This window comes from Brassica napus, chromosome A8 (assembly GCF_020379485.1).
Source record: "Brassica napus cultivar Da-Ae chromosome A8, Da-Ae, whole genome shotgun sequence".
Lineage (NCBI taxonomy): Eukaryota > Viridiplantae > Streptophyta > Magnoliopsida > Brassicales > Brassicaceae > Brassica > Brassica napus.
In genome coordinates, this window is record NC_063441.1 from 5,013,583 (window position 1) to 5,032,653 (window position 19,071).

Here is a 19,071-nt window from a genome sequence, read left to right on the forward strand (position 1 = left end):
ATGTAACACCATCTGCATTTGGTTATCATCTTTTTGATGAGATTTCCAATTCTTCTTCGTAGATTTCTTTGTTGGATAACATTGACCAGATTCCAAATAGGAACTATAGATATTCTTCGAGAAGAAATCCATTCTATTGATTCTCTCAAAAGAAATAGTAAAAAAAACTGCCAATTTTCAACAATTATAAGAACATCGCTATACAACAAAGAGATCAAATCGTCACCTTGATGTTGCCGTCTTTTCCATGATGTGATCGATGATTTTAGAGTTATATTCTGATACCAAATATATTGTATCAAAATATAAATTCTGGAAAATTCGTTCTCGAACAACATCAAACTTCGTGCTTCAGTCTCTAGAGCCTCTTCTCCATCGCGAATCCATGGCGGCTTTTCTGGTGGACGTTTTCTCCACAACAAATCGCTTGATTTGAAAGTCAATACAAATTGATTGGTCACCTTTTCATCGATCATGGCAATAAAATCCATGTCGGGAACTGCAACATCGTATTGAAAGGAAGAGGCACTATCCTTCAATCCAATGTAAATAAAGTTCTTCAGTAAAGAGAAGAATAAGAGACACGTAATCATTGAAAGTCTGATCAAATTGATCATAACTATTGAGTGGGCAATCCAAAGAAGACAATCGCCTTTTGCATTGCCAAATAACTGTCACGAGACGTTTTTCGCTATAGCTAAACCAATTTTTATGTTAAGTTTAAGTATTTTGGCATACATTATTCAAATTTATATGTTATATATTATTTTATTTTAGATTTTGAATATACATTTTTCCACTACCAAGTATTTATGCCAACTAGATTTTTTAACCGCGCTACGCGCGGATAAGATATTATATGTATTTCACAATTCTAAAAAATAATGTATAATATTGTATTATATTATTTAAAGAATATAAAATAAGACTACATAACATAAATATATTTTTTATTTTTTCTTTGTGAAAATCATTATGTTGTTTGATTGTTATACTTAATTCACATATTTGCATAGATATTTGTGATAGATGAATAACTATATTTTTATTATCAGTAAATAATATATATTTATTATATAATATAAGAAAAATGAAATTATTTACTTTTTAACAAACTTGTCTCATGTTGGGGACTCGGTTATAGACATATCATATTCGAATGAAACATTTTTACACTTATCAATCTTCTTAACAATTAAGAAACAAATCTGAATATCAAAACAATATCTCATACGATCTCTTTGTGGAATAACTGCTCTGAAGAAATTGAATTTATGCATCAAAAAAGACTGGAAATGGATGTGCATATGTGTTATCTAAGTCAGCTTTAAAAAAAAACTATTTATAGTTCATATATCATTTATGTCCATCCTATTTTTTTGTCCATCATTTCTTAAACATCTTGAAATAAGTAATGCTAATTAATAATAAACTTTTTGCTCACAAAATAAAAATCAAATTTGTTTAATTATCGCTAAATTTGTCTAACTGATATATGTATTTCTCAATTCTAAAAAAATAATGTATAATATTGTATTACATTATTTAAAGAATATAAAATATGACTACATAACATAAATATACTTTTTAAATTTTCTTTATGAAAATCATTATGTTGTTTGATTGTTGTACTTGATTCACATATTTGCATAGATATTTGTGATAGAAGAATAACTATATTTTTATTATCAGTAAATAATATATATTGATTATATAATATAAGAAAAATAAAATTATTTACTTTTTAAACAAACTTGTTTCATGTTGGGGACTCGGTTATAGACATATCATATTCGAAGGAGACATTTTTACAGTTATCAATCTTCTTAACATTGAAAAAACAAATCTACATATCAAAACAATATCTCATATGACCTACTTGTGGAATAACTACTCTGAAGAAATTGAATTTAGGCATAAAAAAGGACTGGAAATGGATATGCAAATATGTTATCTAAGTCTGCTTCACAAAGCACTATTCATAGTTTATATATCATTAATGTTCATCCTATTTTTTTGTCCACCATTTCTTAAACATCTTGAAATAACTGATGCTAATTAATAATAAACTTTTGCTGGAAAAAAAATCAAATTTGTCTTATTATCACTTAAATATTTTATTAATATGGTCTAAGAAGCTTTTAAGTGATATCATAGTTTAATTTATTAGTTTTTTTGTTACTTTTTAGAGGTTTTTGTATTTAAGATTTTTTTTCATATTAAACTTCTATTTCTTTCACATAATTTATATATATATATATATATATATATATATCATAAAAATTACCATCAAATCAGTTTTACTTATTTATTATTTTGTTTGAACGAAAATACACTTTTTAAATAATTTAATTTAAAATAAAATTATATATTAATTTGCTGTATTTTAACAATTTCATTGATTTAATTAATTTGCTTTGGTGGATAACTTAAAAAGTTTTCATATGAATCTGGGAAAGCAAGTTTATGTTGTTATATTATATTTATTTTGTGTATATAGAATCTATATATAATGTTAGTTTAATAAAGAAAGAACATTATTTTTTTTGTAACTTCAAAAAGATACATTATTACAATTTGAAATGAATCAAAATTGAATAAAATGGTAATTAAATATTTGTAAATCTAATTGTTTAGTTGGATTCTCATGAAAAAAAAAATCGATTGGTTAAACAAATGTTTTAAAAATATTTGTGGTATTTTTTTGTCTATAAATTATAAAATTTATTGAATTAATATATTTAATTATTGCATCCTTAAATAATATTTTATTAAGACATTAGAAAAATATGTTTTGAGTTGTTTTGTCAAATTGTACAAAAATCTATGCTTTTTCATATTTGTAACTTCAAAAAGATACATTATGACAATTTGAAATTAATCAAAATTGAATAAAATGGTAATTAAATATTTGTAAATCTAATTATTTTTTTTATCTTGTTTAGTTGGATTCTCATGAAAAAAATCGATAGGTTAAACAAATGTTTCAAAATTTGTTGTGTTATTGTTTTGTCTATAAATTACAAAATTTATTGAATTAATATATTTAATTATTACACCCTTAAATAATATTTTATTAAGACATTAGAGAAGTATATTTTAATTGTTTCCTATGCTTTTTCATATTTGTCACGAAAATTTATATGTTAAACTTACTTTTACAAAATTCTTAACTTTGTCACGAAAACAAAAATCTATGCTTTTTCATATTTGTCAACGTTCTCACACTTTCTAAGAATATATTAGCTTAGTCACTTACTTATTTTTTTTTTACAAAACAAAGTATCGGAGTCTTGAAAGTTGAATTTATATTATTGTAAATGTACATAAAAGTTTGTGATTATATACTTAGTGGTTCTTGTATATGTGTCCAAGAATGTTTCAATGGCTTAGTGGTAACTGTCCTATATATATATCATACTAACCCGGGTTCGATTCTCACCTTCGCATTGTTTTTTTTATTTTTTACGAAAAGTAAATGAGATGACATGGCAATTTCGGGTTTTCTGATTGGTTGATTTTTCTATCCTATGTGGACACCCTCTCCATGGCTTATATCCCCCTTTTAGTATAGTATAGATATGGATTACATTTTTTGGAGAAAGAACAACATTGTTGAACCAAAATTAGACATGAATTCTTATCCCTGGATAATCGGGTATATATGGAAGGTTCGAAATGATAAACTCTTTAGGGAGATATACATGATCCTTTGGAGCTTTGGAGCTAGTCCAATATGCAGATAGTGAATGCCAAGCATGCTTTAATGCAAATGAGATGGTCATTTCTGCTCCACTAGAGCACAGTAGCGAGGAAAGCCAGGTCATAAGCCTGGATAACATTTGTATGGTGGATGGTTCATGGACTTTTACAACACAGTTTAGTGGATGCGGATGAGTTTGGAAAGATTGTTTTAGAAAGATTCAGCTCATGGGAATGCAAAACTTAATGAGATGACCTTTCACCCCTAGCCACAATTCATCCTCGTATTTTGTCACATATGTGGGTTCGGTGAGAGACTGATTTACATTAGGAAGTAGAAGCACTGTGATGAGCAATGGAGAGCATGCTACAACATTAACCATGTCAGAGCTTTGGGACATATTGCAAGGATCTGATCGCGATGATAAATGAACCTCAAGCTTGGCCAAGTTTTAGCCATGATTTTGCCATGTTAAATGATCGCGATATTATTTCAGTTGCTATCTTGTTAACTACAGTTTTAGCCATGATTTTGCCACATTTTTTCAATGAATCTATATTTATATTATTAAAACTAAATTACATTTTGTTACTGTATGAAAACATGGATAGTAGTATATATGAGAATTGTTTGGAAACATTGATAGCAATATAAAAAAAAGAAGTATAGTGTGTTTTTAGTAATTTCGTTAATATAATCACATTAATTGTCTTTCCATATTTCACTCAATTTAACAATTTCATTAATTATATTACCTTAACAATATATCACATCATTAATTATGTTCCATAATAATAATAGTACATATTTTTATTTATTAGTTAATCAACATTAACTTTGTGCCAATTATAAAATCAAAAATGTAAAATAACTTAGTTTTGCATATTGTTAAACGTTTGGTTTAGTTTGTTTTACTAAAACTTATTTTTTAGTTTTAGTTTCAATCGGTGAAAAATTATGTAGCCAAAAACATAATTCAAAGACATGTTTTGTGAATAAATTTATAACTTAAATCAAAATAATTAAATGTATTACATTTATTTTCACTTAATTTTTTATTTCGTATAATTATTTTACTAAATAAAAAACTCTTTCTATTTCAATTAATTTAGTCAAACACATATAAATAGTTTTTTTATTAATTTATAAAATCAGTTGGGCATGAACATTGATTATCTATTTAGGTACGAGTTATTCTTTTCGGGTATCATTTTTTTTTTGAAATTAAGCTATGCTTGAATATTATAAATTTATGTGTGAGTTTTGAATCTAGATGAGTTCGGTTTTGATGTATAGAAACCTAAAAATATCTAAATAACAAATGTATCTGAAACAGGTTTGGATATTTGTACCGAAATAACAATATTATCCAAACTCTAATCTATCTACTCTAAACTACCATAAATGTTTAATTTCAATCCAAAACTCAAATTTTTGATTTCACATTAATAGTTTTACATTTCATTATAAAGATAACTAATAAAACTATAAATGTTAACAAACCATTAAATTTTAATTAAAAAATATGATTAATTTCTCAAATCTCACTGTTTGGTTGGAGATTGCATCGATCACCCTAAATCGACCATCTACCATTCATTTTTTTGTCAACTTGCTATATTATTAAACAAACCAAGTTACTACATATTTTTTGTTACATATGCTAGCTTGCTTAGCTATATTATCAACACTCTCTAAAAGGGACCTGCTAGCATAGTGAAATGTAAAATTACAAGGCCTTGAAATACATTGGATATCTCGCACGACTAAGGAGGCCTCTGTGTGAGAGCACTGGTGATTGTTTTTTCAGCTGTATACTGATGTGACTCATCTATAAGTCTCTTGCAGTCACTGATGAAAGACACATGATGATATTGTAACATTTTCATCTGTTGGATCACCACTAACAAAGTAATAGCCTCTGTTTCTTTTTTTTTTTTTTTGACAACATAAAAGGCAAGAGCCTATAAGACCGCCGGTTCAGATAGCCAAACCGGAGGTAGAGAGTCGACATATAGCATAGCTGAAGGAGAACTCCTCGCACCACGTGCAAGCTTGTCCGCCATTGTATTTTGTGCCCTTGAGATATGTCTGATCATGAAGTTGGGGAAGAAAGTCTTACTGCGGCATAATTCTTCCATGTGTGTAGCAAACGCTGGCCATTCATCGGGTGAGGACACCATCTTCACCAGCTGAGAACAATCCGTCACAAATACTACGTCTGAGAACTGCAGGGTCTTCATGCACTCCATCGCCCAAATCAGTGCTTCACATTCAGCATGTAAAGGTGAAAGGCTACGTCGAAGGTTCATTGCGCCCATCATTACGTCCTCCGAGTTCATCTTCTGGCAATACCAGCCCTGGCCTGTAAAAGCATCTTGTTCTCTCCACGTCCCATCAATATAGCAAATGCAAGAGGACCTCATTGTCTGCCAGCTCATATCTGGCGGAGTAAACCCGTGATTCTCTTGTACCAATATTTGGGCCTCAGTCCAAAGTGATCCTTCCACTTCTGCTCTACGCAGAATTTCTTGAGGACTTGCAGTCGTATTATTATGAATTTTGTCATTCCTATTCTTCCATATATACCACATAATCCATGGAAAATACTCTGAATCAACATCTTTTGGAAGTCTCCAAAAAAGATGATCCAAACTAGTAAAAACAGAAGAAGATGGAAAAATTCCGGGAGGAGAAGGGATTCGAGATAAAGCCCATGTTTGAAGTGCTGGTGGGCATTCAAACATAACATGATAGATGGATTCCTCTTCTGCCCCACAAATACCACACCGGAGATCACACTCTATACCACGAGCCTTCAGATTTTTTGAAACAGGCAGTGTTCCAGATAAAGTTTGCCAAATAAAATGTCTTAGTTTCGGTGGGCATTTGAGTTTCCATGAATGCGCCAAAAGGGGTTTAACATTAGGTCCATAATTTAACACTCTTGGGCCTCGATCCGGGTATAATGATTCTGTCCTAAACCCTGATTTCACCGAGTATTTACCTGAGTCCGTAAACATCCAGCCGTATGAATCTGGCTTTTGCGTTCTACTAACTGCTATACCTCGAATGATCTTCACATCATCTGGATGAAAATATACATTCAGCAGATCCTCATTCCAGGAAGAATCAATGAGATTTATCAAATCTCCCACCATAAGCGACCGATTTAAAATTTGAGATTGAGTTTTTGGTATTGCTGACCTCGGGCGAGGAGCAGGGATCCATGAGTCATTCCATACGGATATCGATTGCCCTATCCCTACTCTTTTGATTAGCTCTTTTTTAACCAGAGGTCGAGCTGAGCAGATGCTTCTCATCCATAAGAAGAGGAGTAAGATCTGTGATCATCCAAAGGATGAGTATTCCGAAAATAACGACCTTTAAAAACCTTCGAGAATAAACATTCCGGTTTATCTATCAGTCGCCATAATTGCTTAGCCAACAAAGCCGTATTAAAATCATGCAAATCCCTAAAGCTCAAGCCCCCATTGTCTTTATGGATGCAGACTTTATCCCAGGAGAACCAATGAATACCTTTTTTATTATTCCCACTGCTCCACCAGAAATGAGCTAAGGTACTCGTAATTTTTCTGGTAATCGCTTTGGGAAGCCTGTAGCAGGACATCACAAAAGTTGGCATGGGTGAGGCCGCTGATTTTATTAAGACATTTTTACCCCCTTTTGTAAGAAATCGAACGGTCCAACTATTCACTTTATTGTGAACCCTCTCATTTAAATAACCAAATATCTGTATTTTTGAACTTCCAAGACTCTCTGGAATCCCCAAATAGTTCCCCATTCCCCCCAAAGTTGTAATACCTAAGAGATTATGGATGTCCGTTCTACGATCCGCAGGAACTTTATGCCCAAATTGAATCGATGATTTAGAAAAATTAATTTGTTGTCCTGACACCTTTTCATAATCTCTAAGTAATTTTAGTATAACACTACATTCCTCCACTATCGCATTGCAAAAGAATAAACTGTAGTCCGCAAATAAAAGGTGAGAAATTGGTGGACTTGCACGCGCTATTTTTAGCCCTGTTAAACATTTTAACCTCTCTTCTTTCTTAATATTAGCGATAAGAGTTTCTGTACAGAGGATAAATAAATATGGAGATAACGGATCCCCTTGCCTCAAACCTCTCTCTGGAACTATAAACCCTTTTGGTTGTCCATTTAAAAGAACCTTATAACTAACTGATGATATACACTACATCATCAAAGTCACCCATTCCATAGAAAAACCCATTTTCTGTAAAAGGCGTTGTAAAAACGACCACTCAACCCTATCATACGCTTTACTCATATCCGTTTTGATAGCTAAAAATTTTCCTTTACACGAATTATTAGTTCGTAGCCCATGAAACATTTCCTGCGCAATGAGAATATTATCCGAAATTAACCTCCCAGAAACAAATGCCGATTGCGTCTCTGAAATAAGATTTGGTAGCAGGCCTTTCAACCTTTGACATAACACCTTTGAGATAATTTTATACCCAACATTACACAAACTTATCGGCCGAAGTTCAGTCATTCAATTTGGTCTCACTGTCTTTGGGATAAGACAGATATTCGTTAAATTCAGCCGTCCATCAAAACTTCCTGTTCGCAGAAAATCGTTGACCATATTAACCACGTCCCTCTTTATTATCGACCAAGACTGTTGGTAAAAAAGCGCAGTCATTCCGTCAGGACCTGGTGCTTTTTCCGGCTGCATCATAAATAAAGCCTCTTTTACCTCCTCTTCTGTGGCAGCTGCCATTAGCCGAAGATTTTGGGCCTCCGTCACTGATGTTGGTACTTCCTCCAGAAAAATATCAAAATCTGTTGGCACAGTAGTCCGAAACAAATCTGTGAAATATTTAACCGCCACTTCTTCCACTTCAGACTCTGTGTTCACCCAATTTCCTTCCTCATTATGGAGTCCTATAATCCTATCTGAATACGCCTTTGTTTTGTCAAAGCATGATAAAATTTCGTATTTCTATCCCCACATGTATGCCATTTAGTTCTATATTTTTGTTCCCAATATTGTTCCTCATCACGATACGCATCCTGCAATTTCCGAGAAACCTCTAGGACCTCTTCATTGGTTTTAGTAAAATCATTTTGAATTTCCTCAAAAGCCTGCTGGAGTGAATCGATTTTCTCTTTCCCGTATGGAGGATTATGTTTCCTCCAGGCCGAGATCTCATGTCTACACCAATGAATCCTATCCACAATTCCACTCCCATCCCTAGCACGGCGAGAGTTCCATCCTCGTGTAATTGAATCCATAAGCCCCTCTTCCGCTATCCATCTCTTATCAAAACGAAAAGATTTCCTAAAATTTAAAGACTTTATCATCAATCATAGCAACTATCGGGCGATGGTCTGAAGCTACCATACGTAAATACTCGACGTAAGAGTATGGAAACAGATTATGCCAATCATTATTTCCAAGTGCCCGATCGAGACGACATTTAACCACCTGTTGGTATCTCCGACCACTCCATGATAAAGTATTACCCACACTTGAAAATTCCGTAAGGCCACAATTATCTATCATATTATTAAAATCTACAAATGTATCTGCATGCCGAAGGATACCTCCTTCTTTTTCATGGTTACCTCTAATCTCATTTAAATCTCCAATAATAAACCACGGTTCCGAACGGGCGATACCTATTCTTGTTAGTGTCTCCCAGACTGGTGCCCTTAGGTTTTGATTTGGTTCACCATACACGAATGATAAGAAAATTTGTTTTCCTTTATATTTCGTTTCAATATCTATAAGTCGATTACTAGACGAGATAACCGTGACCTTATAACTAGAGTCATAATACAACGCTAGACCTCCACTTCTACCCTGGGGATCAACCGTATGGAGATGGGTGAACCCAAAATGAAATTGAAAGGATTGGACAAACTCAAAGTTTTGTTTTGTCTCTGACAAAAACAAAAAAGATGGTCTGTGCTTATAATATATTTCTCGTAAATAACTGATAGTCCAACTAGTACCGAGACCTCGACAATTCCAACTTAAAATCTTCATCTGCTAAATACTTCCCGTGACACTACTACAAAAAAACTACCACTAAAAAAACTCCATCACCTGGAAACCTCACAGTGACATCGGTCCATATGCTCACCGTACAAAAAAGAAAACCATCAAGCCAAATGGACCATATAACATCATATAACATCAGACCATATGCTCTCCGACACAACCAAACAAAAATAAACTGTCGACACAAACATATAAAAATATAGAGATAAACTGAAACCTTCCCATACAAAGGATCAAAATAAACACCTGACATGAGAATAAACCTCATCACACCAAACTCCACCTCCACCTCCGAAGTCTCCGCAGAGACCATTTTAGAGTCAAACCCATACCATATACAAAGAGCAGAAAAACCATTAAGAGCCATATAACCAAAAAAAGAAACATTCCACCCCTGTTGATTCAATTCATCAACGCCTCCGACATCCCTCCAGCTCCTTGTCCCAAAATGCTTCTCTGGCACAAAAAGATACACCAAACCAGTCCCCGACATTACCATTATAGTTAGTACATCATCAACGATCAAGACACGAACCGCATAAACTACACCATCCCTAACAAGAGAACCCAGCAGCGTAACAACACCACACTCTTTTCTCCAGATCAACAAAGACATTATCTTACTTCCAAAATAGAACCATCTCAAACACCTCAGAATCATAACATCACACCACCCATCTCCTGCCAGAAACCAATTATTCAAACAGATAACGTAGGCATAAGCCCAGAGATCCCAAAGAGTACCACCATAACCAAAAAAAATGATACCTCCTCTAAGTGTTCAACCAGACCAATTGTCAGCCTCAGAGAAATATCTAGCATCAGAATTAACAAGAGTAGTAAAGCACAACCTAGAAAATACTTGCCTGAAAGATAAACGCAAGCTCTAGACAAAAATGTTCCTGACACCACAATGTAACCAGACCAACCATTTATTATTATAACAGCAAATACAGGAAAAAGAAACCCTGGTAACACCCAGAGGACTAGCAAAGAAACACGACAAAATACTAAACCAATACCCAAATCCAAAGGATTTCATAACAGAATCCAACATTATTCAAAAATAAAAACAAAACGTGGCCTGCAATCCCCTTTACTCCGTTAAGCTCTATGGCTTACTAGGGACCCTCTTCGCGCCTTTATCTCCAGGCTTAGCTGCCACCTTAGCTAGGAGCTTCTTAGGTGGCGAGACAAACCCTGGTCCTAGTCGCTTCTTTGAGGTTCCTCCAATCCCCACCTTAGCACCTTTCTTCAATGGAGCCGTTCCTTCATCAACCACATCCGTCTTGCCAGCATTAGCCTCCATACCAACATGATCCCCCCCCCCTCTGATTCATCAACAACCTGAACTTCCTCCTCCATAACATCAGTGAGCTCCCCATGCTCCCAATCCTCTAACTCCTCTCCTTCCTCTAAGAGAAGCTCCGAGTCAGAAAGAAGCTCGCCCTCTAACATCATATTAGCATCATCCAAAGCCTGTGTATGCAAAGCCCTCTCATCAAGCTTCTGCACCTCATCATCACCCTCGCTCTGCATCTTCAAAGCCAGAGATCCACCAAGCTCCACTCCCTCTCTTGTCGGCACAAAATCATGCTCAACAGAGCTTGATTCTTCAAACAGAAGCGCCTTACATGCTTTGTTATGGCTACCACTTCCTTGCGCCTCTACCCCTATTGGCGCTTTCTCTCCGGAAGACTTTCCGGCCCCTTTAAAGGCATCGAGCATAAGCTTTGAGGGGTCTGGTAGCTGTTGTTTGCCTTCAGAAACAGTAGAAAGATGCTGACCCCGAGGAACCACTCCCCTAGGCTGAGCACCACGAGCCTGCATACCACGTCTATTTTGTCCATATCCCGAGACCCTGCCATTCATTGAGGATCCATCACCATAGCCTCTAGTGAGCTTTCCTTTGTAAGGATGAAACGACCCGTCCTGCTTGGAGCTACCTTGCTTCTCATATGCAATGCCTTTGCCCTTATCACCCCCTCGGTTGTTTTGCGCCCGAGTTTGCTGATGTTCTGTACGTTCACCTCTCTGGTTGCTACCGTGGGCCACCACCGCGTTGTAGCTTGTTGCCTGAGCGCCACCATCCGGGCCTCCCCCAGCTGCGCCCAAAAGCTCCTCCTTGTGTAACCTCGGGCAACGAGAGCATTCATGAGTCAAGCAAAAACATTCAGTGCAAAACCCATAAAGCTTTTCATATCTGAGAGCCACCTTGATTTCCACACCTTCCTCAAACTCAATGTCCATTGAGAACACCAGAGGTTTGAATCCATCTATCTCTACCCGAACCCGCCCCTCCACGATATCAACCGGACCCTGAACCTGGCCAATTGCTTCCCCCACGCTCTGGAAGATCTGAGCTGTCCTGAACTGAAGAGGAATATCCAAGACTCGCACCCAAAACGTGATCTTAGTGGGATAGTTTGGTTCTAAAACCGGCTTCCACCTCACTAAAGACACCATCCAGAAATCAAAGTGATAAGGCACCATCTTGAGGACCTCCGTGATATCCTCCTCCTGTTCAAAATTGAACTGGAACCTCCCCAGACCAAGATCTGTACCCACCACACGGCCCTCCATGTTCCAAATCTTCGGAAACACAAACAAGAGAACCTTCATATCTTGTTTAGGAGGGTTCATACACCTTCCGATGAGGGCTCGTGCATAGCGCGCAATGATCTCCGAGTTATCAAACCGGGGAATCGAGATCCTTAGTCCTGATCGAACAACCTCCGCCTTCTTCTCTCCTGACTTAGTGATCCAATGACTTTGCTGAGACATGTTAACACGAAAAAGAAAGCAAGAGAAACGAACTGATGTAAGTAACTTGAAAAGAAAGAGCTCGAATAAAGGTATGAAACTTGACTGAACAAGAACCACAATATATAGTAAAACCTCGCGCAAACAAAAGTTAATGACCAAATAACATAGAAGATACCAATCACAGATCACAGCCACAATCACCTCATTTGAATTATAGAAAGTACCAAAGATACACCAAGAAAAGCCAAACATAGAAACAAGAACTCCGTCATATCCCCATTGAGAGATCCAAATCCCAGTCCCAATTTCCAAATTTAAAATCATCCCACAGCTCAAACAAATCTTAAAAGAAGAAAGTAAATCTCTGTCTATCAATTTCATCATCTCAAAACAGAGAGTCGAAGCAATAAAGGAAAGATACCGCTTTTATCGTTGACCCGAGACATGACGATCGGAGAAATCCCAAATCATGCGTTAATCATGTAGAGAAATGAATAATCCTCCTCCTTTCTTCCCAAATCAACCCAAATCCAAATATCCTCCCCGATTTTACCCCCTACGCGACCATCTATTTCCGTTACGGAGACATAGATCACGGCAATCCCTTGATTTGCCAAAAAAACCTTGATACCCCATAGAAATACCAATAAGAGGAAAGATCTCCTCATCTCGATCCATTCTGACCCGAGACAACTCAACAACCCATCGAACCTTCATCGCAAAATCAAAATCGCCATTGCCATCGCCTTATTTCCGTTATGAACAATCGTTATGTATGGTGCATATAATAGCCTCTGTTTCTAAAGAAGAGTTTTGTGACAACCCGTCCTGACCCCAGATTTCACAGCGCTGCAGCGCACCGATCCTAACTCTTCACCGTGGGAGGAAACGCCTCCACATCCACCGGTAGGTTATTGATGCGCTTGGCGTTACTCGAACCCAAGACCTCACCCTTTAACAATTCTCCCACAAGACAAGCTGTCACCAATTGATCTGGAGGAGGAGTGTTGTTAAAGGTGAGGTCTTGGGTTCGAGTAACGCCAAGCGCACCAATAACCTACAGGTGGATGTGGAAGCGTTTCCTTCCACGGTGAAAAGTTAGGATCGGTGTCCTGTAGAACTGTGAACCAGATTCCGAATGAGCGGAATGGGTTGTCACAAGTTTGTAGACATTATAGAAGAGGATCCTTGGAGCTTTTGGATGCCTTCTTTGCTATGCAAGGACCATCCAATTCCTCCGTCCTCGTTCAATTTTCTTCCAAGACGCATCCACTAAACAATAATACAGGGCAGAGCAGGGCATTGTATCAAAAATTGAGAGTGGTTGCCTATCTTTTTCTCCAGCTTTTGAAGATTCTTATTCTGTTTTCTAAGCTCCTTTTTTTTTGTTTTTTTATTCTCAGTTACAATTAGAAAGCATGGATTGTAAGGCATCGTTTTGTAGTGCCATTCTTGTTGTTAATCTATTTTAAGCTCTCTTTGGGATATCAGTTAATCTTAGTAAAAAAGGAAACCAAGGATAATACGGCCTTGTTCGGTAATATCGTTCATGTGGTTCATCAAAAAATTCTTGACTGTGAGACTTGAATGAACTCAGAATATTAGAAGGATGGAAAATTAAAGTAGATGTTTCACATGAGTTACAACAACGTATTTATGAGAAAACAACTAGTCTCGTGGTGGAAGAGGTAAGAAAATGGATCTGAAAAGAGTACATAAATTCCCAACTTGTAACGTGCAGAGCAAGGAACAGAACCACTTAACCTCTCAACTCTAAGAGAGGAAAAAGAAAGATCTGATACAACTGTCTATGGGTTTGGTATCACATCATACGTTATTGTAACTTCTTTTTATTTACCCACCTTCAACTATTTTGTGGATTCATTCCCTATATATTTGAATATTAAACAAGTGTTTTGCTTTAGAAGTTGGGGGTGGTAAAAATCAAAATCAATTATAACACATCCAATTAAATGAAACAATCATGCAGAGCAACACAAACCAATAAACGTAAAAGACCAAGGACACTGCAATCAAATCAAGAAAAGCCTTTTAATCGTGTCTTTTGTTACAAATTTTGCTTTAGTATGATCACTAACTTGAAAGAGAAACCCCAAAAAGACTCTAGAACTCAAGGGAGTGAGATCCATTAAAACCATAGGGACCTTAACAACTCCAAAACCAAAACCCATAAGAGACTTGTAGTCTAAAAAGGAAAGAAACCTTTTGAACAACGCTTCTGTGCTTGCTCCTCTTTGTATTCCCAACTTTTTGTAGAAGAAGAAGAAGCAAGCCGAGGTTGACAAATTTCTACCACCAGGAAGAAAACAAAGTGGGATATGACCTGACCCAAAACGAAACGAGAAAGAAGAAGAGCGCTACTACTACTATGTTTGTATTCACTTTCCAGAATTATGGGACTATGGTGGTACTGAGAGACAGAGGGAACTAGCAAGGCCTGCCTTTGCGGCAACCTAGTGCTCCTGCAGTAGAGGTTATAGTACGGACCATTGATGATGGTTTAGCTGCTAAGCTTGAGGCTCGTCCATAGCTAGCTGAAGTTCCTGCTCCTGATGCCCTGAAGAATGCTCCATTCAGTAGAAGATCTCCTTCCGACCTCCAGTTCCACTTCTTCCAGTCACTTGCATCCGTCCCTACTCTTTTCGTTACCTGTTGGTACACATTTTAATATGGTATAAGGAGAACTATACAATCACACTACACCACCTTTACTCTGTTTCAGCAAAAAACAAAGGGTTTTTAAAGAAATTGAACCTCCTTGGCGAAACGATTGATAGGAGCAGCATATCTGTTTCCTTGACTGTTGATGGTTGGCTCTGCACTCCCACCAATGGCATACATCTCCCAGTGTGTGTAGTCGTTGTTAACCACATGGAAATACCCATGTCTGCACCTGAAGTTACACAACCAATTTCTACTATATCAGAACAGGTGCGGGGGACAAGAGTCTAAGAAGCTGTAGATTACTACTTACCTTGGCATTCTCTGAACCAGTCCTTTTCCAAAATGGTTGTAAGCAATGGTCACTTGCATCAGCTTGTCTTTTGTGTACGAATCACTGTGGCCTAGCAACATCACCTCATTGTGGTGTGTAAAGTGGTTATTGGATACGGTAATAGCAGTGGAACCCATGACAGCGTCAACAAGGCCATCAGCACAGTGAGAGAGAGAGTTATGATCAATCCAGATATGAGACGATCCAAAGATAGAGACTGCATCGCCATCAGCCATTGTCCTCCAACCAAAATGAGATGGGGAGCTTCGAACCATTGCGTTTCCAGTAGGTTTGCAGTCATGAATGTGAAGACCATGAATGATAACATTGGTGATAAACTGGATAGTGATGCAAGCACCATTGGCTATATGGACATTGGAGCCACGAGCATCAATGGTCTTGAAACTGTTCATAATCAGCTCCTGCTTCAGCTCAATCACCATGTCTCTCCTGAACACGATCCACAGAGGCTCCTCCTGGATAACAGCATGGCGTAGAGTTCCTGGTTTGGGGTTAATAACGTCATCATCAGTGGGGTCAGTGACAATGTAGAAGCGTCCATCACGACCACCAATTGCGTTGCGTCCAAAACCAATCCCACAATCGGCGAGTCGTTTACGGTTCTTATGCCAGTTAGGGTCACAACGCCAGCAGTCATCGATTGGATTACCGGTTCCACAAGAGAAGAATCCTAGCTTCCTCCTTGCTGTCTTGTTATGTTCACTCCTGAAATATCAAAACTTTGATATATCAATCACAACAAATCGAATTGAAAGTTAAGACCTTTTTTTACCCAAAATGTACAGGCTGGTAGCATATTTCAGCCGCCGTTATGTTTGTGCTTACTACCTAAATAAACTTTGGATCCTTTTCGGTTGGTTCATAAATGTCTAAAAGTGGTTGCCCAGTAAAAAAAATTGAAACTTTTTTGTCCTATTAATGTTCAGCTGGTGAAAAACCAGACCGTAAAATTCAAAGATGATAAATGCCACAAAAAGACGGGAGAAGCAGTTGCCAATTGCCCCAAATGGAATTAACTGAAGACAACGTTCGACCAAATAAAGAGTTACTACTAAACAACAATACAAATGTCCGTGCGAACTCTGACAATTCGAGAGGGCGTGATGAAACGACAATGTGTCAGTTTTATGCAAGCGATGGTTTCATGTATGTTCCTCTATCTACAAGGTCAAGTACAAATTATTTAAAGAGAGAGAGAAAAGGACATAAGTTGTCTTACGCATGAAAATAAAATTAAATAAAACTTCTACAAAATATTTTTATTTAATACTCTTCAACGGACATAAGTTTGTTTGCTTCTAGGTTCTCTCTAGTTAAGGTGTGTACTTGTCGTATGAAATGCAATTTACAGAGAATGAGACATGCTTTATTCTCGAGAAAACGAGAATTAATGCATTGACACAAGAGAGAGAGAGAGAGAGAAACTGACATCTGAACAAGCGAAGCGACTTCATCAGCGACCCTATCTGGATCACTAACCGCGTGTTGTTCATTCAACTCCACACCTTTAACCCTGCACAAATGACGCGACCAACCATAAACTTTAATTATTAACCAACCAAAATATATTTTAAAAAATTCATCACTTCTTGACACGTGTCACATCTGAACGCAAGTAAAAAAACTGATATATATGTACACGCGAGAGTAGAGCAGAAACGGGCTCAGAAAAAGGACTGAAAGAAACTGACGATTTTTTAAAAATGGACTAATTTACCCTTATGAGAAACCGTACATATTTAACTTTATCATCACCGATAAGTATTTACTGAGGTGGAATATATGATAGTAAATAATTATAAAACTCTAGACTAGAGAAACAGAGCATGTGCGTCGATGAATGCATAAAAGCGGTAAAAGAAACGGTTAACGGATCCTCGGATCCTTAAACAAATAAACGGCTAGGATTCTTAGTTAATTGTCCACTTTTTGTAATTATATAAAAAAGCAAACAAAAAGGTTAAACCTAGTGGCGGTTAAGCGCGTTTCACGTTTCTCGGAGCGGCGGCAAAAAGAAAAAAAAAATGAGAATTTGAGTTTTGTTTCCCTCTTTTACCTTTTCGCAGCCATTGTCGAGTTGTTCTTTGCGCTCCGCAGCTCCTCTGTTTTCAGCTTCCTGAAAAAAAAACAGAGCATGAGCGAAGACTCACAACACATCACTAAAACAATGAAAAGTCTGCTGCAGATTGCTTAAAATAGGGCACAAATCCATGAAAAATCAAAAAAGCGTTGAAGATAATAGACAATGCAGATTAAACAGAGCCTTAAAATCATGGTGACGAAAAGTTACAGAGAGAGAGACCTGGAGCTAGGGATTTCAAGCTTCCGGAAAATCGTTGCGGTGAGAGCTAAGAGGACGATGACGGCCAAGCAAACAGAGGTCAGTTTCCGAGAAGGCGACGCCATTAGAGAAGCTTCTTTCTTCTCTGTAGGGATTTTTCTCGGAAAATAAAAGTAGCGAGAGGAGAGAGAGAAGGTAGAAAAGCAAAGGAGAGGAGTGGAAGATTAGTGCACAAGCTCCAAGGTAACCGTCTCCGTTATATATACACGCAAATATGAAACGTTAACCTTGCCGTTAGTTTATAAACGCCGCTACTTAACCAGCAGTGAAGTTTGCTACTTTTTTTTATCTTTTCAGCTCAGGCTCTTTTTTTTTAAAACTATTAATAAATCAACGTTTTCGCAATTTTCACCGTCGGTGTCTCTACTTTTACTGTTCACCGTTTAATCGCTCAATTCTAACGCCGTAACTCTTAACCAAGCTCTCATAACTGCTGTAACCGCCTCATGTCTCATGTTCATATTCTTAACTAAAGATAATCATTATTTAAATTCGTTATTAAGAATAACGATCCACATTACATTTCTGCATCATCAGATGTTATTTACGCTCTCACTAACTTCGGTTGGGTTAGCTAGCGTTTATTTTTTCAAACAAAAAAAACTTCGGTTGGGTCTGTAAATTTATTTTGGATAAAAGGTGGAAAACCATGATTACTGTTCCACTTGTACAAAGGAATTAAAGATTTTTGGTTGGAGATACTGTAAGAGAAGCATATGTGTTTACCAAAAAGGTTAAACATAACGAAATTAACTAACGAAATTAACGAATTATTTGATTGGTTAATGAGATTAACAAAATCTATACTAATAAAAGAGATCTTTTGAGGTTCCATAGAGCGTCCATATCAACAAAAAAACTAAAAAAAGAAATCTTTTGAGGCTCCATAGAGGCGTCCACATCAGCAAAAAAAACTTCTTCCGAAAGATGACACGTGGCATAAAATATAGTTTTACATTTTAATATTACTAATTTTCGAAAATTATAAATAATACGTAAACATACAACATAAAAAATGGAAAAACTACATTAAACATATGTAAGATTACACATTTTTCACTTGAAAAAAATAGCTTATCTCCATAATGTAACATTACCGTTTTATATAAAAAAAAAACAATATATAAAATTTTGAAAAAAATAAATATATGTAAACATACAACATA

At 36.4% G+C, this 19,071-nt stretch overlaps 1 protein-coding gene across 1 annotated transcript; it reads right to left on the reverse strand.

The window, feature by feature from the left end:
* Nucleotides 1-14,560: 14,560 nt before the first annotated feature.
* LOC106417790 (probable pectate lyase 15) lies at nt 14,561-18,507 on the reverse strand. The gene is made up of 6 exons (XM_013858536.3): nt 17,867-18,507; nt 17,621-17,680; nt 16,994-17,077; nt 15,523-16,269; nt 15,303-15,441; nt 14,561-15,197 (listed from the first exon to the last, which is right to left on the reverse strand). Exons 1-6 carry the CDS (start codon nt 17,968-17,970, stop codon nt 14,976-14,978), a joined length of 1,356 nt encoding a protein of 451 aa, XP_013713990.1. The 5' UTR covers nt 17,971-18,507; the 3' UTR covers nt 14,561-14,975.
* Between the last annotated feature and the right edge of the window lie 564 nt (nt 18,508-19,071).

What these genes read in the sequence shown, in the direction of transcription:
- LOC106417790 (XM_013858536.3), bottom strand. Translation starts at nt 17,970, where the DNA reads ATGGCGTCGCCTTCTCGGAAACTGACCTCTGTTTGCTTGGCCGTCATC. An exon ending in CTTGAAATCCCTAGCTCCAG is followed by an intron (nt 17,681 to 17,866) that starts GTCTCTCTCTCT and finishes TTTTTTTTTCAG; the next exon opens with GAAGCTGAAAACAGAGGAGC. An exon ending in TCGACAATGGCTGCGAAAAG is followed by an intron (nt 17,078 to 17,620) that starts GTAAAAGAGGGA and finishes TCATTTGTGCAG; the next exon opens with GGTTAAAGGTGTGGAGTTGA.